At 50.2% G+C, this 20,648-nt stretch overlaps 5 protein-coding genes and 1 long non-coding RNA gene across 19 annotated transcripts; 4 read left to right on the forward strand and 2 right to left on the reverse strand.

Moving 5' to 3' along the window:
* Nucleotides 1-85: 85 nt before the first annotated feature.
* rundc3aa (RUN domain containing 3Aa) lies at nucleotides 86-10,355 on the reverse strand. 2 transcript variants are annotated; one of them, XM_085933620.1, is made up of 15 exons: nucleotides 9,961-10,355; nucleotides 9,787-9,873; nucleotides 8,219-8,283; nucleotides 7,815-7,869; nucleotides 7,451-7,730; nucleotides 2,266-2,381; nucleotides 2,049-2,182; nucleotides 1,899-1,984; nucleotides 1,748-1,837; nucleotides 1,599-1,679; nucleotides 1,367-1,532; nucleotides 992-1,149; nucleotides 763-876; nucleotides 575-681; nucleotides 86-465 (listed from the first exon to the last, which is right to left on the reverse strand). In XM_085933620.1, the coding sequence occupies exons 5-15, from the start codon at nucleotides 7,555-7,557 to the stop codon at nucleotides 323-325; spliced, it is 1,302 nt and encodes a 433-aa protein (XP_085789746.1). In that variant the 5' UTR covers nucleotides 7,558-7,730; nucleotides 7,815-7,869; nucleotides 8,219-8,283; nucleotides 9,787-9,873; nucleotides 9,961-10,355; the 3' UTR covers nucleotides 86-322. The 2 variants fall into 2 exon arrangements, with proteins under 2 accessions (XP_085789746.1, XP_085789745.1); XM_085933619.1 differs by lacking the exon at nucleotides 9,961-10,355 and having other exon boundaries at nucleotides 7,815-8,283; nucleotides 9,787-9,947.
* On the forward strand, nucleotides 2,833-3,081 carry zwi (zwilling). The gene has a single exon (XM_085934738.1). It carries the CDS (start codon nucleotides 2,833-2,835, stop codon nucleotides 3,079-3,081), a length of 249 nt encoding a protein of 82 aa, XP_085790864.1.
* On the forward strand, nucleotides 3,982-5,403 carry LOC147043734 (uncharacterized). Of its 2 annotated transcripts, none has more exons than XR_015068468.1 (2): nucleotides 3,982-4,463; nucleotides 5,048-5,403. It is a non-coding gene; the product is annotated as an uncharacterized LOC147043734 (long non-coding RNA). The 2 variants fall into 2 exon arrangements; XR_015068467.1 differs by having other exon boundaries at nucleotides 5,057-5,403.
* Nucleotides 8,283-10,378, forward strand: rnf113a (ring finger protein 113A). Its single transcript, XM_085933634.1, has 10 exons — nucleotides 8,283-8,450; nucleotides 8,536-8,615; nucleotides 8,747-8,845; nucleotides 8,940-9,047; nucleotides 9,176-9,285; nucleotides 9,447-9,553; nucleotides 9,630-9,719; nucleotides 9,804-9,897; nucleotides 9,971-10,077; nucleotides 10,235-10,378. The coding sequence occupies exons 1-10, from the start codon at nucleotides 8,345-8,347 to the stop codon at nucleotides 10,303-10,305; spliced, it is 972 nt and encodes a 323-aa protein (XP_085789760.1). The 5' UTR covers nucleotides 8,283-8,344; the 3' UTR covers nucleotides 10,306-10,378.
* Nucleotides 10,379-10,461: 83 nt separating this feature from the next.
* On the reverse strand, nucleotides 10,462-14,366 carry strada (STE20 related adaptor alpha). 12 transcript variants are annotated; one of them, XM_085933621.1, is made up of 13 exons: nucleotides 14,204-14,366; nucleotides 13,915-13,972; nucleotides 13,657-13,714; nucleotides 13,302-13,330; nucleotides 12,461-12,563; nucleotides 12,156-12,277; nucleotides 11,939-12,047; nucleotides 11,746-11,869; nucleotides 11,421-11,592; nucleotides 11,258-11,362; nucleotides 10,928-11,190; nucleotides 10,830-10,872; nucleotides 10,462-10,768 (listed from the first exon to the last, which is right to left on the reverse strand). In XM_085933621.1, the coding sequence occupies exons 2-13, from the start codon at nucleotides 13,924-13,926 to the stop codon at nucleotides 10,619-10,621; spliced, it is 1,290 nt and encodes a 429-aa protein (XP_085789747.1). In that variant the 5' UTR covers nucleotides 13,927-13,972; nucleotides 14,204-14,366; the 3' UTR covers nucleotides 10,462-10,618. The 12 variants fall into 12 exon arrangements, with proteins under 12 accessions (XP_085789747.1, XP_085789756.1, XP_085789750.1 ...); XM_085933630.1 differs by lacking the exon at nucleotides 13,302-13,330 and adding an exon at nucleotides 13,180-13,237 and having other exon boundaries at nucleotides 14,204-14,357; XM_085933624.1 differs by lacking the exon at nucleotides 13,302-13,330 and having other exon boundaries at nucleotides 14,204-14,357.
* On the forward strand, nucleotides 14,283-20,516 carry ddx42 (DEAD (Asp-Glu-Ala-Asp) box helicase 42). The gene is made up of 18 exons (XM_085933618.1): nucleotides 14,283-14,450; nucleotides 15,172-15,393; nucleotides 15,461-15,611; nucleotides 15,756-15,802; nucleotides 16,271-16,307; nucleotides 16,587-16,739; nucleotides 16,832-16,936; nucleotides 17,007-17,126; nucleotides 17,190-17,366; nucleotides 17,465-17,593; nucleotides 17,679-17,778; nucleotides 17,847-17,894; nucleotides 17,970-18,067; nucleotides 18,191-18,467; nucleotides 18,583-18,809; nucleotides 18,978-19,088; nucleotides 19,215-19,340; nucleotides 19,415-20,516. The coding sequence occupies exons 2-18, from the start codon at nucleotides 15,179-15,181 to the stop codon at nucleotides 19,826-19,828; spliced, it is 2,535 nt and encodes an 844-aa protein (XP_085789744.1). The 5' UTR covers nucleotides 14,283-14,450; nucleotides 15,172-15,178; the 3' UTR covers nucleotides 19,829-20,516.
* The last annotated feature ends 132 nt before the right edge of the window (nucleotides 20,517-20,648 follow it).

Consider the following 20,648-nt stretch of genomic DNA (forward strand, 5'->3'; position numbering starts at 1 on the left):
ATTGCTGGACATAAATCATGCACGTAGCATCATGTGAAAGGCATTTATTGCAACACAAAACAATAAAAATCATCATCATCCCAGGTTTGAAATAGGAGGTGTTGCATCATATCCACTGCTGCGTGTTTGTTTTTGTTTTACAATATTGACCTCTGGCTTGTGGTGTTGTGATTTGGGGAAAACGACCAAACTGCCACAGGAGAGAAAAAGAGTGGCAAGCGACAATAATAACGACCCACCAGAATTCCTGCTGTACATTCACAGAGACATTGGCGCTTGGGTCCAGGTGGAAAGGAGCGAGGAAGGCTAGGAGAGGATTCTCCTAGCTGGGGGAGAGTGCGGGGCTGGGCTCGGCACTGATGTTGACCAGACACTCGCTGGACTTGAGGCTGGTCAGTGACTTGGAGCTTGGCAGTGACGCCAAAGAACCGCACAGGCCCAACATAGACGGCGTGTTGTCCTTTGCTGAAAGGACACAACAAGGACGCACAACTGCGTCACTCACGTAAGGTGAATTGGGACGACCGATAAAGCCAAATGCAACAATTGTAGCAAGCACGAGGTCATCATTAACCTGCCGAGGTCCAGGCCGCGTCTCCGTTCTGCCTCTCGTCGGTTCTCTGGGAATCCGAGTTGAGGCTGAGCTCGGTGGAAAGTTGCTCCAAACTGTGGAAGCTCCTTCTGTGGGAACCACAAATGTGCACTCCGATAATGACAACAGAGTCCCAAAAAAACAAACCTATGTGTTTCAAATGTGAGTACCTGCGGAAGAGTTTGACGTCACCCTGGTGGTCGCTGATGGCCGCCCACCGGTTGATGAGAGGGATGGAAAGGTTTTTTCCCAGGTGGGAAGAGTCACGGGGCACGAGGGAAGAGCTTCACGAGAGACAGACAATATTACCGTAAAGCCTGCCTTCTCATACTCGTAGCACTCGCTCGGCCCTCGTGCAAGTCGACGGCGCTCATCCAAAGCCAAAAGCAAACGTCTCACAGCTGAGCCTGCAGCTCCAGCACCACGGCCTCCAGCTCCTTCTTCTCGCGCTGACTCTGCAAAGTCAGCTCGTCCACTTTGGCCCTCAGACGCTTGTTGTCGCTTTCAACGTTCTTGAGCTGAGACTCGCGAAGGCGGACCAGCTCCTCCAAGTAGCCCTGGAAGGAAGGAAGGAAGGAAGGAAGGAAGGAAGGAAGGAAGGAAGGAAGGAAGGAAGGAAGGAAGGAAGGAAGGAAGGAAGGAAGGAAGGAAGGAAGGAAGGAAGGAAGGAAGGAAAGGAAGGAAGGAAGGAAAGGAAAGGAAAGAAAGGCTTTGGCTTCCTTTCTTTCTTTCTTTCTTTCCTGTCCCCCGTGAATAGCGTTTGGTTTTCCTGACCTTCTGGGCATATACGATCTTAAATCGCTGCTCCATCTTGCGGCACTTGTTGCTCCAGCTCTCCTCATCGGTGACCAGAGGGATGTAAGGATGCTCCGGGACGCTCTCTTCGCTGTTGCTGCTGTCCACGCTGCGTCGGTCCTCGTCGTCGCTCAGGCAGTCGTAGCTGCGGCGGGCGAAGGAGGCACTCGGCCTTCTGGGCGTGCCTCGGCTAAGCTCGTGGCTTACTTACCTCTGAGTGAACTTCAAGTAGGGGGTGTAGTCAATGACCGCCGGGGACTTGCCGTCCAGCGTTTCCCCCTTCAGGCAGAAACTACACGGACCAAATGTCAGTGGTTTGTGAATGACTCCCAAGATGTGAGCAAATGTGAAAAAGATCACCTGAAGTCAATGGCGCTCAGTCCGATCAGCATGCCGGTCAGCACCGTGGCCTCCTCCCTCAGCATGATGGCGCCGTCGTCGTAGAACCTCCTGTCGTCACGAAAGCGTCTTTGAAGCCGTGAAGGTTATTTGCCAGCAGCGTGAGCCTTACCTGGTGGTTCTGCTCTCCCTCAAGGCAGTGGACACGTATTCCGAAAGGCGCTTCTCCATTAGCGCCACTCGAATCCACGCCCGGCCCTTCCAAACAAACGACGAGACGTCGACGTGGGAACAACGCGGACGCACGCGAGACGCCTCTCACCTTGGCTCGAGACGTGCTGATGTTCTCGATGTTCTCGATGCTGGCGATGCAGTTGTTCTGCACCTTGCCGCAGGCCAGACGGACGTACTCCCAGAAGCTGCGCTGTCCATCTGAACCGAACCAGCTGGCCGAGCCTGATCACCAGAAATGTATTGAAAAAAAAAAACAAGTTTGACTTTTAATTGATCAACATAAGAAGAAGAAGATGTTTTGTTACCTTTAAAGCGGTGGCTGAGGATGTGCTCCAAGATGGCAGCAAAGTTGACAAACTCTTCGGCAGAGTCGTCGATGGGCTCGGCCGTGTACTTTTCCAGGAGAGTCTTGACGGAAAACCTAGGGCAAAAAACACAAGAGGCTTCTTTGGCTGCCTAGCGTACCCGGCGGACAAATGGACTACTGTACCACAGCAATGAAAGGGTGATGGCGGCTTTTTTTTTGTTGCTCGGGGTGGACGCCATCTTACGCCTGAGGTCACCCCAATTGTCTTGTGTGGCGCACAAAGCACCCCTTCAGCGTTATCATGACAAGAAAACAATTAACCCCCTGTCCTGTCCTGTCCTGTCCGCTCCGGTCCTGTCCTTTGTGCACACACTGGGCTTTCCAGGTCTCTTTGTGCCCCGCCGATCAAAAAAGAAAAAGATCAAATCCCCCCCCCCCCCAGCGATGGCAGCTATTTAGCGCCGCCGATTTGACTTTTGCTCCGGATCTTCAAAAAGGTTGCGTCGCGCATGCTAGGAGTCGCCGTCCGTCCGTCTGTCCGGCCGCCCGCTTCCGGAGAGGAGCCATGGGCAACACCAGCATCACCGAGGGCAAGACCGCCCTGGCTGTGGGAAACACCTCCATCGCTAGGGGAAAGACCACCGTGGCCATGGGGAACTCCTCCATCTTCCGTGGAGTGACCACCACCTCTATGGGAGATTCCACCATCCAGAAGCAGAAGACCACCGTGGCTCTAGGACGGGCAAGCTTCAGCCGAGGGACAACCACCACCTCCTTCCGCAAAGCGCTCATGCCCAAGCGCAGGAACACTTAGATGGAGCCCGCCCCGGGAGCCGGCCCATCAAAGAGGAAGTCCAAAATAGACTCTGAGAGCGAGTGGAAGAGCAGCTATTCCTCCAGCAGGACCTCCTTCAGCAAAGGCAAAGTCTCCCTGCTTAGCAGCAAGTACGCCATCTCCTGGGGCCAGTTCTCCATCTCCTGGAGCAGAAGCACGCTAACGTTGGGGAAGAGCGGAGTCGCCGTGGGCAAAACCTCGGTCACACGAGGTGAGACCACCAGCTCCATCACCACGCTGACCTTCACCCACGGGACCAGGTGTGCGTCTGTGGTCAGGACCACTGTCAGCAGGGGCGACGAGAACCACAGCCACGTCTACTGGAATTACCGGCCGTGAATAACCCAGAAAAGCCAGGCTGGAGATGTCCTTCTGAACTCACCCCACGAAAAAAAAAAAAAAGAACAACTAAAACCTGGACACGCCGCTCTGATCTGTCGCTATCAGGTCAGTCACAGTGCCCAGATTGAGGGTGGATCAGCAAGTTGAAGAATCCCATGACAAGACTGCACTTGAATGGACAACGTTTGAAGCATATGTGATGATGTAGCTTAACTCTGCTCTGCTTGGTGACACCTCCAAATCTGTAATGACTTGCCAATGGATAATAATAATAATAAAAAAATCCATTTGAAGGAAGGGCACGGAAAGACATTTTTTGCACACGTTGGAAACAATGGTGCAGAACAAAGCGACGTCCCCGCCGGATTGTACCCTGGCAACAATGTTCCCGGTGTCACGGAGACAATCGCGCGAGTGTCTGGAGCGCCTGCCCTGCCCCTCACCCTCTCCAAAGGCACTTTCCAACCTACCAGCCGCCTCTGTCCATTCACGGCCACTCCCGAGTGGTATGCGGCCTCCCCGAGCCCACGTCCAGAAGCTCGAGCAAGGCTTTATGCCGCTGCGGGCTCTCCGGCCATTCCGCTGGGCTCCGGATCGCCGCTGGCGTTACTGCTGCGTCTGAGGGCCTTGCCTTTGAGCTGGATGAGCGTGCCGCGCTCGACGCCGAGCCACCACCTCCATGGGCAACACCAGCTTCACCGAGGGCAAGACGGCCCTGACGCTGGGCAACACCAGCATCAAGCGGGGCAAGAGCAAGCTGGCCCTGGGCAACTCGTCCATCTCTCGGGGCAAGAGCACCACCTCGCTGGGCTCCTCCACCATTACCAGCGGCAAGACCAAGATCTCCTTGGGCGGCGCTTCCTTCAGCCGGGGAAGCACCACCACCTCCTTTCGCAAAGCCATCTTCCCCAAACGCAAGACGCTCTAGGCGGGGACACCTGGGGCGGACACCAAAACTGGATTAAATTCACTTTGGGGGCTTTGACTCTTTTCTGGACCACATTGGATGAGTCAAACAGGTCAGTGGTATCTTATTTCCTACTGAATGAAACCGCTTTGGAATGAGTTCCCGTCTTTAGCCGCAAGACTGGAAGCAAAAAATAAATAAAAAAATGCAGAGCCAGAACCAAGACTGGGGAATTAGTCGGCTCGTAAAATCTGGTTCCGGAACCGAGAAAAGCGATTTAAGCACGACTCGTGTCCAGTGTGTATCGTGGAGGAGGGCCTAAAATTCTCATTTTCCCTCGTGGCTCTCAAGAGAAGCTAGCAGCAATGCTCTTGGTACCATGGGACACCAAAAAACAACAGCTTGCCTTTGTGAAAAGCTTCTTTTGTGTTCACCCTCCTCGGCATACGCGACCCACTCTCGCTCGCCTTGGACGGGTGCCCGAGCCACTCGCGGCTCACTTGAAATGGCCTCTTGTTTTTCCGCCACACCCTTCTACTGTACGCCGGACCCTCAAACACAATGTGTTCTTGTTGCGGTGGATTCTTCCAGTGGGCCGCTGCTCGCCGATACCACAAGAGCCAAATTGTCTGACATTGTGTCACCAATGCAGACGCCCTCCTCCAAACTCCCCTCATCTGCTTTCTCTCCTTCCAGCAGCAGCAGCGGCGGCGGCGGCGGCGGCGGCAGCAGACGATGATGATGAAACAGGGCCCACTCATCAGGTGGACTGACTGTCCAAGAGAATTCATGGCTGATGAATAATTCAAGAAGTTTGGGCCAAAGCCAAAATAGAAAGTCTAACCGGGGTCGGCCGTCCCCCTTTGGCCCATCTTACAGTAGCGTGTCTCGGCAAGTGTTTGGCTGTCGGCGAACGTGCGGAAAGAACAAACAGGCGAGGAGATCAGGAGCAATGTTTCGTAGGATGAAGGCGAACGAAGAACCTTTTGGAAGCCCTCGGCGTCTTGAAATCATACACCGGAGAGGGGAGAAATCAGGACACGACTATTCCAGACAAGCCAAGAATGAAAAATTTGAAGAAGTCGATTTAAATCAGAAACTGGAGGGGGGTGGGGGTGGGGGCAGAGCACAACTACTACATTCGATAGATTCCCTCTCAAAATGTTTCTAAATTGGGCTCTTGATTGAGGGAACAGCTGAGAAGAAACAACTGCGAAAAAAAAAACATGCTGTGACTCGTGCTACATTTCAGAAATTGCGTGGTGATGGATTTGATGACATTTTTCTACATTTCACTGTCTGATGGGCCTTTTTTTCTCCCTGCTGTCCCCTCTTTGGTCTCCCCGTTGTGGTTTTCTTCCTAGGTTCACCCAGTCCCTCGCCGCCACCGACGCCGTAAACAAAGCATCCAAAACGTCTCGTTAAAAGTTGCGTAAACGACCCCCTGACCGGTTGCTAACGGCAACAGCAGCAGAGCCCACCGGCAGTGTACATCAATTCTTCTCAAGATGACGTCTTTTGTGGCTTATGATAGCCTAATAACGACTTTATGGTTTAGGTTTGGTTTGGTTTGGTTTTCCCTCAATTGACTCTATTTTACCGGTTGACCATAAGGGCACTTGTTAGAGCTACACCCAAAAAAAAAAGCTAGTTGCAGTTCATAGAACAAAATACAACAAAACCAAAGGGGATTTGGACATGGGTTAGGGAATTAGGTTGAGGGGTTTACAAGAGAGGCTCACAAGGTTTTGGGGTTTTGGTCTTAGGTATTTCTTGTATAACATCTGCAGTTAACAAACAGTGTGGGCGACCCCACACAAAATATGAATTTCAACTAAAACTCCCCAAACTGGTGCTTACAGTCCAATAAAGCCCATTTAAAGAAAAGAATGTTCCTATTGTGTATTTGGGAATCCCGGCGCATTAACCTAATCACTAACGTCGACTTAGCTAGTACGGCAGCAAGTAGGCCATGTCGCCACTCTGACCAGCCGACGTGGGACCTCTGGCCCCGCCCACCCCGCCCATCCCATCCCATCCCATCCCACTACTTGCATGTGCGAGGAGGCAGCGGGGACTCGCGCCTGCCGCTCATTTCAAAAGTGGAAAGAGAAAAAGCGTGTCAACAATACTGATGGAAATATGCGTGTGCTTGCGCTTTGCTCGTGTGTCTCGTCCTTGTGCACTGTTTTCACTGTGGTTATTGACATTACGAAAAACACTGTAACGGATATTGGAAGAGTCCCACGTCTTATGTGTAAGCTTGCTAATGTTTCTTTTCTTTTTTTTGGACCATGTTTTTGTGTGCTTCACTGTTTGCGGCGCTAAAAAAAGCAGGCAGATTGGACGATTGGAATAAAAACTCTTGATGATGTGTCTATTTTCGTCTTTGTCTGGTTGTTCTCGTGGAGGCTACATTTATTTTGAACACTACTTACGACACTAGATAGCAAGGTCGATTCTTTTTCGACTGAAAATTGCCTTTTAAGTGACGCCCATTGAAATTCATTGGCAATGAATCAATGTTTGCATTCTTCTGCCGGTTCAGTCCTCCAGGAGACGGACACTAACCGCGTGACATCACGTCCACCGAGCAGGCCTCGTAAAATACGCCGAGCGGGGGAGAAGCTCGGCCGTATAACGTGACGCGTGCACAACGCTCAGCCGTGACCTCTTGTGATGATGATAAATATAGGACACCTCAAAGGGGAATGATGGAGGGGGAGGAGAGGTTGCACGCCCTTGTCCCATATAAGCCGTTGATATCACTCTGATGAAGGGGCTTTTCTTTTCCTTCACTTGTGTTGATTAATAATAAAGAGGCGTGAGTCAGCAGGTGATATGAAAAGAAAAGACGCGACATTTAGAGTTAGGAAAGATGTGTGAATTGGGAGCATCCTTTACAGGTTACAAAATTGTCGATTTCATATCCGATTTCGGCATTATCCAGTGGGTGGCTTTTAAAGGAAAGGGCTATCAAAGGGAAATTGCAGTCATTGTTGTCAATTCTTTTTACGATCCGACTAAATGTGGTCTGAATTGCGCGGTCGGTCCATTATTGGGGAGGAAGGATTCTTCTGGATGCATGTTGCGATATACCTGCACACCGTGATGAGGTTCTTCCTTTCCACGCCGACGCTCCGGGCGGACGCCTTCTTCGACGTCAGCCCCATAGCCATTGCTGTGTGCATGCAACCGGGCTCCATTCGTCCATCCAGCAGGCGGGGCCGGGAGCTGTCCGCACCCGCACCCGCCTTCCCTACGCCGGGCTCTGTGTCCGATGTGCAGCCGCTGTCCTATGCGGAAAGTCGGCCGCCAATGCTGCGGGATGCGGACGCTGCCTCTGCCTCTGCTGCTGCTGCTGCTGCTGCTGCTGAGGCTGGAGGTCGAAAGCATAAAGCGCACCAGGGTTAGCTTCACGACTTCCGGTTGTGTGCTTCTAAATACGATGGGGAAAACTCACAGAAGTGGCGTTATTCGCGGTTTCACGCAAGATGTATCTGCAAGTCCATGGTGACCTGTGCCATATTTGATCTTCTTGCTTAGGCAGTGGAAGGTCTAAAATCTTAGTTGCACAACGTAGAAATGCACTGCTTCCGGTTATGTGCTTCAAAATAAAACAGTCCAGCTCACATGCACACAGCCTTTTCCCCTTATACTATTTTTGCGGCTCCACGCCTGTTACGTAAAATCTTGCATCTTATTGTTCAAAAACGAAGTTTAATTCAATCCCAAAGCGATTTATTTTCTTTTGTTTCCGCCTTTTCATCTTTTCAATCCTTCGGAAATTGGAGCTGCCCCGATGCTAGAGGACGGATGCTGCCTGCCGAGGGGCGCACAGGCGTGTGTGTGTGTGTAGACACATACGCTGCTTCCGCTTTTGCGCTTCAAAGTAAAATCTCTTCAGACAACTTCCAAGTCTGTAGAGGGCGCTGTAAAAAAAAAAAAACATAGTTCTGATTTGTTGACAAACTGAAAGAAAAAAAAAACAAGATGGCGCAAGCGAACACATCCAAAGAAGGCTCCTGCACTTTCTTGTTTAAAAAATCTACCAAGAAATTTTCGGGACGAAAAAGAAAGGCCAGCGACAGCGATAAAGGTACCAGTGTTGATTTGAAAAAACACGCTAACGAGTTGTACTGTGTTCATGTGTATTCTTTTCTACGTTACGATCCCATGCTCAGATCGGAGCAGTGATGAAGAGCTCAGCTCTGTGGTCAGAAAGGATAGGAATAAGATGCGAAAAAACCCGATGATTCAAAAGGTAACACATCTTAAAATAAGATATATACATTCTGTTTCGTGAGCACGCATTTCTTGACGTGCACTAACTGTTCTATGAATGTGACCGTTGATTTGTGGGTCTCTATTGCTTGATGTGACCTTTGTGTCCAGTCCAAGAAAGTGGGGAAAGAAACTGTGTCCTCCAGTGAAAGCGAAGATGACAAGGAGGACAAGAAGATAACCGTTTCCTACAAATCCACACGCTCAGCTGTGAGTTGACAATATCATCGGTTTCCGATTAGGATTGTATTCAACACTCAGCACATTCAGCCCATTCATTTGCACTGTGCTCTTTCAAAAAAAGAAACCAGAGGGCCCAGAGGATATGGGCGCTACGTCGACATACCAACTGGATACAGAGCGGGACAAGGACGCTCAGGCCATCTTTGAGAGGAGCCAGAAAATCCAAGACGTAAGCCACGTGTCTAAATGTGTAGACTGACTTGGTTTAGCCAAGGGTGGTCCAATTAAAGAGTCAGCCATTTTTGTAACAATTGTTCACGATTGCTCCCGAATGAACCCCCATGGTGCCCTTTCCAGGAGCTGACGGGCAAGGAGGACGATAAGATCTACCGCGGCATCAACAACTACCACAAATTTATCAAACCCAAAGATACTACCATGGGCAACGCGTCCTCTGGCATGGTCCGGTAGGTCACCATCAACTACTCATTAGGCGCCGGGCTAGCTGGCTTGAAAATGAACTCTTCGCTGTTTTTCACCTGAAACCAAAAAATCTGAATTTTTATTGCGATTGCCGAACCCATCGCAACCGCGCCGTCCAATTGCTCATTTTTGGCCGAACAAACAGGAAAGGACCCATCAGAGCCCCGGAGCACCTGCGAGCTACAGTCAGGTGGGACTACCAACCGGACATCTGCAAGGACTATAAGGAGACCGGATTCTGTGGCTTTGGAGGTCAATAAAAGAAGATCATGGAAATATCAATCAAGTCGTAAGACAAGCTAGTTGCATCTTCTGGTTCTTATGTCAGACAGCTGCAAGTTTCTCCACGACCGATCCGACTACAAGCACGGCTGGCAGATTGAGAGGGAACTGGAGGAAGGCAGTTACGGCGCCAACGGTGAGCCAGAGATCAAACCGTTTGAACGTGTGATTTGTAATGAGGAAAAATACTTTTCAATCCTTACCTAACGTCGTACTCTAGATGGGGAAAACTATGAGGTGAGCAGCGACGAAGAGGACTTGCCATTCAAGTGTTTCATCTGCAGGGACTCCTACAAGAATCCCATCGTCACTAAGTAGGCAGCAGCCCTTTTGGTTTAGCGCGTGCCTACTCCAAACTAATATCTTTCTTTCTTCACCTTCTCTCAGGTGCCGTCATTACTTCTGCGAGGCCTGCGCCCTTCAGCACTACCGCAAGTCCAAGCGCTGCTACGTGTGCAACGCTCAGACCAACGGCGTCTTCAACCCCGCCAAGGGTGAGGCCCTGCGCTTCCATCACCGGCTACCGCTTCCGGATTTTGACAGATTATTTAGGAACATTAGCAGGGATGAATGAACTTTGATCTCTGAAATCTGCTGGGGGGGAAAAAACAACAACAACAATCACCTACCACATGCTCATATTCCTTTCAGACTTGCTGGCCAAGATAGAGAAACGCAAAGCCACCACCGACCTGCCACCGTCCGACGAAGATGACGACTGACGTGGCCAGCGTTTCCCTTTTGACTGTCTTTTCAGTGTACATTGTCAATAAAGTTATATTTTTTACCAAGCGGAAACATGGCTTTTATTGTCAAATCAGTAACATTCATACACAGGAGCCAGTAAAGGAACATGCAAACGTGTGCGTGTGGTGTGATGTGTGTGAGCGAGCGAGCGAGCGAGCGAGGTAGAGCATATTCTGTACAAAGCCTGAGAGGAAAAGGAGGCCGTTTTAAGACAAGAAAGAAAGGTAGCGAAACGCCAAGCGGCTCAGAAGAGTGACGGCAAGTTATTTACACTCAGACACGAGTTGGTCAGAAATCCCAGTCGTCCACGTCCAGGTGGCTGAGGCCCGACTCCAGGCTGGCCAGTCTGGGCGGCGGCAACAGGGAGCTCTCGCTGCTGCCGATGGGCGACGCGGGCCTCAGCAGCTCGGGCAGCGCCTCCGAGGGCCTTCGCTTGATCTGAAAGATGCGGCCATACGGTCAAACACTCTCCACTCTTAAATTCATGTGCTCGACACACCTGCTTGAAGAAGGGATGACCTATGAGAGCGGAGGCGGAGGGTCTAAAGGAAAATAAAGTCAGTCTTCTTGTCGTTTGATAGCTGACACTCACAGTACCTCTTCTCCGGGTCCCTCTGAAGACACAACTCGACGAAGGTGTGAAAGTGCAGCGAGAAAGTGCGGTTGTACGGGTGTCCGGACGAGGAAGTGGGTTCGCCGTTGGAGTGGCGGACCCCGCCAACACTGCCGCCGCCTCCTGGCCCCTCGCCGATGCCCGAGTCGGCGCCGGAGCGCGACGGCTTCATGCAGAGCTCCTCCGGCGGGATGGTGGTGGTGTCCAGCAAGCACGGCACTGTCCCGTTGAGTTTCTCTAGTAACATCTGCGCGGCAGGAAAAAAACAGTTGTGAAATGTCCCCAAAAAACAGGTGGGTGCTATCTCGGCTTACTTGCGTAGCCGGCATGTCTTTGAAGGGAACGTGTCCGTTGGCTAGCTCACACGCTGTGATGCCCAGGCTGTAGATATCGGAGCGAAAGTCATAGCCCTGCAGGTTCTGAGAGGGAAAATTCGGTTATGTAGCGGCTCGCCGAGCTGGAGTGATGTCTCCGTACCTGTTGCAGCACTTCAGGGCTGAGCCACGGCAGCACCTTGACGCTGTTCTGCGGGAAGTCGTGCACCACCTTGGCCCGCCGGCCGTGTCGGATCAGGCTGAAGATGCTGCGAAGGCCGGACACGCGCACCTGGCCGTCGGCGGCAATCAGGACGTGGCTGGCCTTCACGCTCCTGCACGGAGACACGTTTCAAACTTCTCACTTTGGTATTAATCCTCAGTGCTGGCTTTTGCTTTTGTTTGGACTTCATTTATGAATACAGATGTGTGAATATTGCTTTTGTGCCAACTTGATATCCCTCATCATCTTATCTCTTCCCAAGTACCTGTGCACATATCCCATTTGGTGGATGTACTCCAGCGCTTTGAGGATGCCCAGTAAGATGTAGGCGATGGTGAGCTCGCTCATGCCGTCGGGGAAATACGTGCTGACCAGCTCTCTGGCCGATCCTGTGCAAAGAAAAAGGCTTTAGCGTTTGAACGTAAAATATATCTGCCGTCTATGCGCTGGCACCTCACCGTACGCCATGAAGGGGGTGATGACCCACAACTCGTTCTCAGCGATGAAGACGCTCTTGTAGGGCAAAATACTGGGGTGGTGAAACAACTTGGACACGTGCAGCTCGGCCTACAGGAGAGACACAGAGGCGGTGAAGAACAACAAAGTTTCATTCCTCGAGAGAAAGACGGGACACGTGCGTCCACGACAGACGGCGACTTTGCGATCGTCTCGGACCTGCAGGTAGGCGACCATTTCGTTAGTACACGACTCCAGGTCGATGCGACGTATGGCCACGTGCTCGCCAGTGGGTTTGTACAGAGCCCGGTTGACAGTCATCAAGTGGTCCAGGCCTCGGCCTGTTGGAGAGGGATTTGGTGCCAAAATGAGCTGAGCAGCATCTTTTGGACAAAAGCGGCGCTTTGCCACAACCTTGAAGCGGCCGGATAATTACACCAAACCTTTTATATAGTTTCTGGATTCGGGCTGATCAAGCTCACATTGCTGAGATTCAGTGTCCTGATAAAATGACAAGGGCCTACCGATAACGGCGAGCAACTGATAGGCGCTGCTGTCTGGGAGGAAGCTGCCCATGGTGTCTCCGCGTGGCAGGGACGTCACGCTTTCCCTGCTGTCCTCATGGGCCTGGATGACACCACATATTTTTGTCAAAACATACTGTGAACCACTCAAATGTGAGAGTGCGCGAGGGTCCGCCGTGTCACTCTTTCCGAGGTGATAAGAGGAACACACACACACACACACACACACACATCCTGGTAACCTGCGTGAGCGGCGGTGCTGGGGGGCTAGATTTGCCAAAGTGGCGGCGTCGGACGGAGCGGGCAGGCGGTGCCATGCACTGCCACAGCGGAGCACGCCATCCAACTCCTAAAAGCCGCACGACATTAGCAAATACTCGGGGCTAACATGCGTCCTATGTGATGGCAAAACAGGCAGCCATTTTGAAATCCTTTGAAAGACAATAAATCAAAGAGAAGGGCTGGGCGATACGTCCTAAACTGACTCCTGATTTGAATCTATTGTCCACCCACCCCCACAAAAAAAGGTCATGATAAGTTAACTTGATTAGTCAGTCAAACAGATTTAACGCTCAGCCCGCTAGAAGATGTCTTTGTAGTCGATGCCAAATCAATAGAAACACATTCGGCGTGAGCATCCTGGACAGTACAGTGAGTTGCAGAATTCCGAGCACATGGCCAACACTGGGGGGAAAAAGGGAGGAGTTACTCATGCGTACTCAATGTGAAGACACCAGTGGTCGGTCGGTCGCTCGGCTTCCTCATACAGTGACGAATCTGTGCGCATGCACGCATACAAAAAGCACAGAGGGGCGCGGTGATGCCGTGACAGGACACTTACTTCCCTGTGAAAGACTTCCTGAGATTGCTCTGGGGTAAAAAGACCAAGCACATCAGTGAGGTGAAGACATCGATATGCACGCACATGAACGAACATACAGCACCTTATTGACTAGTTTAGGGGACCAACTTCCATCTGTCACTTGCACCTCCAATAATCTTTGCCTGTCCATAAACGTCCTCAATTTCAAATGTATTAATTACCCTTAGTTCATACACCTCTGTGGGAAATATGAGCCAAAGTGAATTGTTTCCCATATAAAAAAAAAAAATAGTAGCAGGGTCTATCTACCAGGGTGCTGGAGACTTTGGTGGTGAATAGTTCTCGATCATTTTTTTTCTGCTTTGAGCCTCACCTCCAAACAACTCCAAATCCCGCAGGCTCTCCACACTCAATTTCTCAGACACCCAGCGCTGACAGACAGATGGTTAAAATACACGGACAAACAGGGAGAAAAAAAGGAAAGACGATTCAAGCATGAATGAGGACAATTTACACAGGAATCACATCTGCCATGAATGATTAGGACTCACAGTGGCTCTTTGTACAACGCTCTCAATTGATGAACACACCAAACGAGATTCAAATGTGGGAACGTAATGATAGGACTTACAAGAAAAGACATTGATCCTATTGTTTCATCAAATGTTGTAACCGCGTCCTGGGAATCCCTGTGAAAGGAACGTAAACGAGATCATATACATATCGGCGGCTATAGCTGAACGACTCCCAAACTCTAAAATGCAACATAATCCAAATGAGTCAGTCAGTGGCCGCAGCTGCTCGGTTGTCATGGTGAAGTGCGCAGGCTAGCGGTGCTAACACCGGCTGAGCTGTTAGCTAAACCCGCTAGGGACTCTTCTTCAATTCGCTAAAACGGTATATTTGGCGTTTTCACTCACCGTTTAATTCGTACGATGTTGGGGATGGCAACGAGTCGACTAAAATTCTACTTTGACATAGCTCAACGAGCTCGCCATCTTCCTCGGTTCTTCGGCGCTGACAGCTCACCCTTGTCGCGCATCACATACGTCATAGGTCATACAGGAGGGAGGGTGCAAACACAGGAGGCGCAGATAGATGACGAAAGACGTTGTTCCTTCGCTGTATAAACAATTTAACGGCTCTTTTGAAGAAATCAGCAAGCAGGTAAACTAAGGAAAATATGGCGTGCGTGCCAAATACAAAGTGGAATATGTTATTTTCGTGTAAAATGCACATTATTGTATCACGCCACATGCATGGAGATTGCATGCTCACACATTACGGCCTAAGTTCGTGGGCTGTCGAACAAGCAAATGCTAATGCTAGATGTCGTTATTGTGCACTTTGTGCATTGATTTTATATTTGAAAAGCCCGCGATGTAACCGTTGGTCTGGTTTTGGATGCTATTTGTTCTCGTTTTTTGATTTGGAGCTTTGTATATTACGACGTACCTTTAGCAAGCGATTGATCGCAGTTTCATGTTTTAAGCTGTACGTAGGCGATCTGTTTTTAAAGTGGAATTGAGGTTGCTTGAACTGCAATACCGTAATTGTGTGCTGAAGCAAAGAATTGTGATTAAATAAGTGCATTTAACGGAGCAATTCAGGGATCTCAACGGTGGACACTTTATTAGGTACCCTCAGATTGTCAAAATGGCGTCCAGTTCAATAATTTACAAAGATTCAGTTTCGATTCACATGCGGTTAGGAAGGTATTAATACTGCAATAAATATGCTCTTGCTGTTCCAAAGGGATCCGTGAATATTCTCATGCGCCTAACAATGTTTATAACTGTCTGTGTCAAACTCGAAGCAATGAATTCACACGCTATTTGAATAAACAAGGCAAATGATTGATTGATTGATTGATTTATATTCCCCACAGCTCAGCCATGAATTGGAACAAAGGTGGTCCCGGTGTGAAACGCGGCTTTGGCTTTGGGGGCTTTTCTCTTGCTGGTGGGAAGAAAGAAGACTCACCACTCCCCCAGAAATCCCACGGGTCGTTCGGGCCTCCGGGATCCAGTGGCAGCGGCTACGGGAAGGGCCAACTGCCGTCTTTCTACAAAATCGGCACCAAAAGAGGCAATTTTGACGAGGAAAATGCGTGAGTCTCCACTCCAATGTCGCACGCATGAAAACTAGTATGGGAATAAAAATCCTTTCCCAATAAGGTACTTTGAGGACGACGAGGAGGAGTCCAGCAGCAACGTGGACCTGCCGTATATCCCGGCAGAGAACTCGCCCACGCGGCTGCAGATGAAGTCCGGCGACGGCTCGGACAGTGAGGACGATCCCCTCGACACATTTATGGCTGAGGTTGAGGTAAGTGTGCGCAACTATTTATTTTCATTCTGTTTTGATGCTGCGTAGATCACCAATTTTGCGCAACGTGTTTGAAGCTTGGACCGATGGTTTGATGTGATTGTATTTTTCTGTTGGATAATTATTTCTAAATGTCTCTCTTAGAACCAAGCGGCAAAGGACATTAAGAAAATCGAGGAAAAGTCGGCCAAGTAAGACCATCTTGAGTTTCTTTGTGTAGTTGTGATTTTTGTATGTTTTAGCAAGAAGGAAAACAGCCACAACTCAAATAGATTGTTGTGTTGTTGTGAGGCACCAAAAAAAAAAAAAGTGACATGCCAGCATTTCCTTACTGCTTCTCTGGCTTCTATAGTACAGTAGAGCATTAGGGCCACACTGAAAATATAAGAAAATAACAACCTTGCGAGAATTATACGTTGAAATATACGAGAACAAATTGCAGTATATTTAGAAAAATGTTTGAATAACACAACGATTTTCTGCTCATCCAGTATAACATTTAGACCTTTCTTGAAATTTCCACTGTGGCCCTAAGACTCTTTTGTACGCCAGTTAGCATACCATCAGGTAAGCATAGCGAGGCCGCAGGTCTGGGGGGTCTCTTTTGGGTGTACGAACGAGCCGCAGGGAAGTTTTTTTTTCTCCGCTTGTCATTTCAGGGGTATTCGTGATGACATTGAAGAAGAAGATGAACAAGTGAGTAGAGAGAACCTTTGCAATACTTGAACCATTTGATTGCATCAAGTGCCAAAAACATCCCTCTGCCTCTTAGCGACACAGGCACCATATAGGTCGTATTGGACATTCACCGTCTTTATTCTTGTCTTTAATTTTTCCACGTGTGCAGACAGCAAAGCATGTCGAAGCGTCGATTTCGCTCAGAAGGCTCGCTCGGCAATATTGACGGACAGAATGCCGAGCGCGTGTCATCGCTGTCCGTTCAGTTGTAGACGCGCGTGGTTGTGCTTTCTGCAGGAGGCCTACTTCCGCTACATGGCCGAGAACCCCACCGCCGGCCTGACGCTGGAGGAGGAAGAGGAGAACGTGGACTACGACAGCGACGGCAACCCCATTGCCCCCGTCGCCAAGAAAATCATTCTGCCCCTGCCTCCTATCGACCACTCCGAGGTAGGGCACGGTAGTCGTCTCCGCTAATTCCCAGTTTACCAGTTGAAGTGATGTTTGAATAAAATCACGAGAGACTTCACGCTTCTCCGTAGATTGATTACCCGCCGTTTGAGAAAAACTTCCACAACGAGCACGAGGAGCTCGGCAGCCTGACCGGAACTCAGGTGGTAGAACTTCGGCAAAAGCTCAACTTGCGAGTAAGTATTCACGTTACCTACGGCAAATGTCACGACCGCAAAGAGGTGATGGCCATTTGTCATGTCTCAGGTATCTGGAGCAGCACCGCCTAAGCCGTGTACCAGTTTTGCCCACTTCAGCTTTGACGAGCAGCTGATGCATGCTATCCGCAAGTCCGAGTATACTCAACCCACCCCCATCCAGTGTCAGGTATAGCCAGACCCTCAAATGGATGTCAAGCTGGAAAAATGAAACATTCGGGTTGATCCGCAGGGCGTGCCCATCGCTCTGTCGGGCCGCGACATGATCGGTATCGCAAAAACCGGCAGTGGCAAAACGGCGGCCTTTATCTGGCCAATGTTGGTGCACATCATGGACCAGAAGGAGCTGGAGCCCGGGGACGGCCCCATCGGCGTCATCGTGTGCCCCACCCGGGAGCTCTGTCAGCAGGTGTGCCAAATTTGAAAGCAGAGACAGGCTGACGTTTGCAGATTGGCCTTTGAATGAAACCGGTTTCCCTCCTGAGCAAAGTTGGGGTCCTTTTTCAGATCCACGCTGAATGCAAGCGCTTCGGCAAAGCGTACTCTCTGCGCTCTGTGGCGGTGTACGGAGGAGGCAGCATGTGGGAGCAGGCCAAGGCTCTGCAGGAAGGCGCAGAGATCGTGGTGTGCACTCCGGTAAACACGTCGTCCAAACACGCGCGACAAGAAAACGGGACAACAAAGTGAACCTGAAATGGATGGGGGTTTTTTTTTTCCACAGGGTCGTCTGATCGACCACGTTAAAAAGAAGGCCACGTCCCTGCAGAGAGTGTCGTACCTTGTGTTTGATGAGGCGGACCGCATGTTTGATATGGGCTTTGGTGGGTTCAAATGAGAGTACTAAAAAAAACAATCCAAGTTGAATTTATTTGCTTCCATTTTTCTCCAGAGTATCAAGTTCGATCCATTGCCAGCTACGTGCGTCCAGACAGACAGAGTCAGCGCTTTTTCTTATTTACTAATCATGAAGCATTTGTTTCCTGAAATGTAATGAATCCGATTCCCGCCACAGCGCTTCTGTTCAGCGCCACCTTCCGGAAGAAGATTGAGAGGCTGGCCAGGGACATCCTAATGGATCCCATCCGCGTGGTGCAGGGAGACATCGGAGAGGTGCCCGCCACGCCTCGTAGTCGACATCGTGACCTTTACCCATTTTTTCTATGACGTAGCGCAGATGAGCTCAGATTCCTAGGAATAGCTGATGTCTTTATTTTGTATTTATTTTTGGAACAGGCCAACGAGGACATTACACAGGTGGTGGAAATGCTGTCGAGCGGCACGGACAAGTGGAGCTGGCTAACGCGGCGCCTGGTGGAGTTTACGTCCAGCGGCTCGGTGCTGATCTTTGTCACCAAGAAGTCCAATTCGGAGGAGCTGGCCGCCAACCTAACGCAGGAGGGCTACAGCCTGGGCTTGCTGCACGGTGACATGGACCAGAGCGAGAGGAATAAGGTCATCAGCGACTTCAAGAAGAAGAACCTGCCAGTCTTGGTGGCCACCGACGTTGCCGGTGAGTTGACGCCATCGCGTCGTCCTAGCTTAGCCGTCAAAAGTGGCCTTGATTGAGACAAAAGTAGGCCTCGGTCTAGCTTGGCCAAAGGTCATTTGAGTTCACCGTCCTCCAGCCCGCGGTCTGGACATCCCGTCGATCCGCACGGTGGTCAACTACGACGTGGCGCGGGACATCGACACGCACACGCACCGCATTGGTCGAACGGGTAGAGCTGGCGAGAAGGGCGTGGCCTACACCCTGCTGACCGCCAAGGACACCACCTTTGCCGGGGACCTGGTGCGCAACCTGGAAGGCGCCAATCAGAATGTCTCCAAAGAACTCATGGACTTGGCCCTGCAGGTACGAAACACAAAGCTTAAAAATCGGAATGAAATGATTGACATTTATGATTGACATTTATGATCAATTCATTCTGCCTCATCTACCTACCTCACTTGACAAAATAGTAAATGTTACTTTTTCTGGCCCTAACTTCATGGTACCTTGTGCTCGTGTTTTTAATCCTAGAATCCATGGTTTAGGAAGTCCAGATTCAAAGGCGGTCAAGGAAAGAAGCCGAACATCGGTGGAGGAGGACTCGGTTACAAAGAGAGACCGGGATTGGGTGCTGACACTTCTGTGAGTGTGTGACAATTTCAGTCAATAACAGGTCATAAATGCAAAACAATCCACGGAGCGGTGAGCCATAAGCAAATCTATATTAAGCACAGAATGCAACAAAGCTGCCATTTGTTGACTTTGCAGGATCGCACCGGCAGCACCAGCAGTGTGTTGTCTTCCTTGAGCGACTACGGGGGTTTCAACAAGAGCGGCGGCGGTGGCGGCGGCGCCATGGGAGACCGCATATCTGCTATGAGACAAGCCTTCCAGGTACAGTCAACTCCTAAAGTTTTTTTCTTTCTTCTTGTGACCATGGACCTTCATTCTGATGTGATCTTTCTCAGGCTCAATACAAGAGTCACTTTGTGGCGGCGTCAGGCAACCCGCCCAAGCTCAGCACCAAGTCCAACAGCTCGTCCGGCTGGACCAGTGCCGGCAGCCTGAGCTCCGTGCCTACAGAGTCGCCCAGCGGCGCAGTGCGAGCCCAGGCCGTCGCCGCCTCTTTCGCCATGCCGGGCTTCACCAGCACCGGCTCGCTATGCACCGTGCCCGGCGCCCAAAGCAGCGTCCCGACGCCCTCGCGGGAACGCGGCGATCGGGATCGAGAAAGGGACCGCAGCGGCCACCACAGCGATAGCCGCAACGGGGATGAAAGCAGGCGGGATAAAGAGGACAGAAAGAGCGAGAGGGACAAAGGAGACGGAGGCTTTGCCGTACCCGAGCCGCCAAAACGTAGAAGGAGCAGGTGGGACAACTAAAACGTTGCAGATAAATGCAGCCAATGTATAAACACCATCAAGACCGCTTCATCCGTAGCGTCAAGCAATAGTACTGAACACCACACATGACATAGGGAGGCAAAACATTGAAATGTGGCCTGGATAGCTCTGGGAAAAATAGACCCAAAAAAAAAAAAAACCCCACACTGGACTTGCAAATGCAATACTTCGATTTGGAATTTGGGTGGTATGTTGTGAGCAGTTTAGACAATGAAACAAAAATGACGACAAGTGGTTCAGATGATGGATCGATGCAAAATTGGAGACATTTTGCCGTGGGCGCTTCATTTTTGTCAGTGCTGTACAAATGAGCATTTTGTCTGCACTGGTCTATGTTGCTTGCAGAATTGAAATTGTACCGCCCGCTCCCCCAAGGGCTCCTCCCTACAGTACACTTTCTTCAGGTTAGTTCATGTTGTCCTCCCCCTGATTCAAAACTGGACTGATTGTGTGTTTTTCATTTTTCCCCTAAAACAAAGCTACCGTTACTGTTTGTTAGTAGAAAAAAAAATGCTCGGTGAGAAGATCAAACATTGCTTGTATTTGAGTTGTAGTGAAGTGCCTTCCCTTGGTTTCTTCTGTATGCTTTTCACCAGTCCTTCTTTCTCATGCTCATTCATTCATGCAAAAGATGATGTTTTGATTATTAAAGACTTTTAAAAGGATACCTGGTGTTTGTTTTTGTGCGCTTCACAGTTGATGGGACTTTTCAATGCACAATGTGTTATTTTGTTTCATTTGACAGTAAACAGCCTGATGACTCTTTCTTTACTGTGCCCAAGTGCGGCGGGGCGGGGGA

Source organism: Syngnathus leptorhynchus, chromosome 16 (genome assembly GCF_054491065.1).
Source record: "Syngnathus leptorhynchus isolate UIUO chromosome 16, UIUO_Slep, whole genome shotgun sequence".
Taxonomy (NCBI): Eukaryota; Metazoa; Chordata; class Actinopteri; order Syngnathiformes; family Syngnathidae; genus Syngnathus; species Syngnathus leptorhynchus.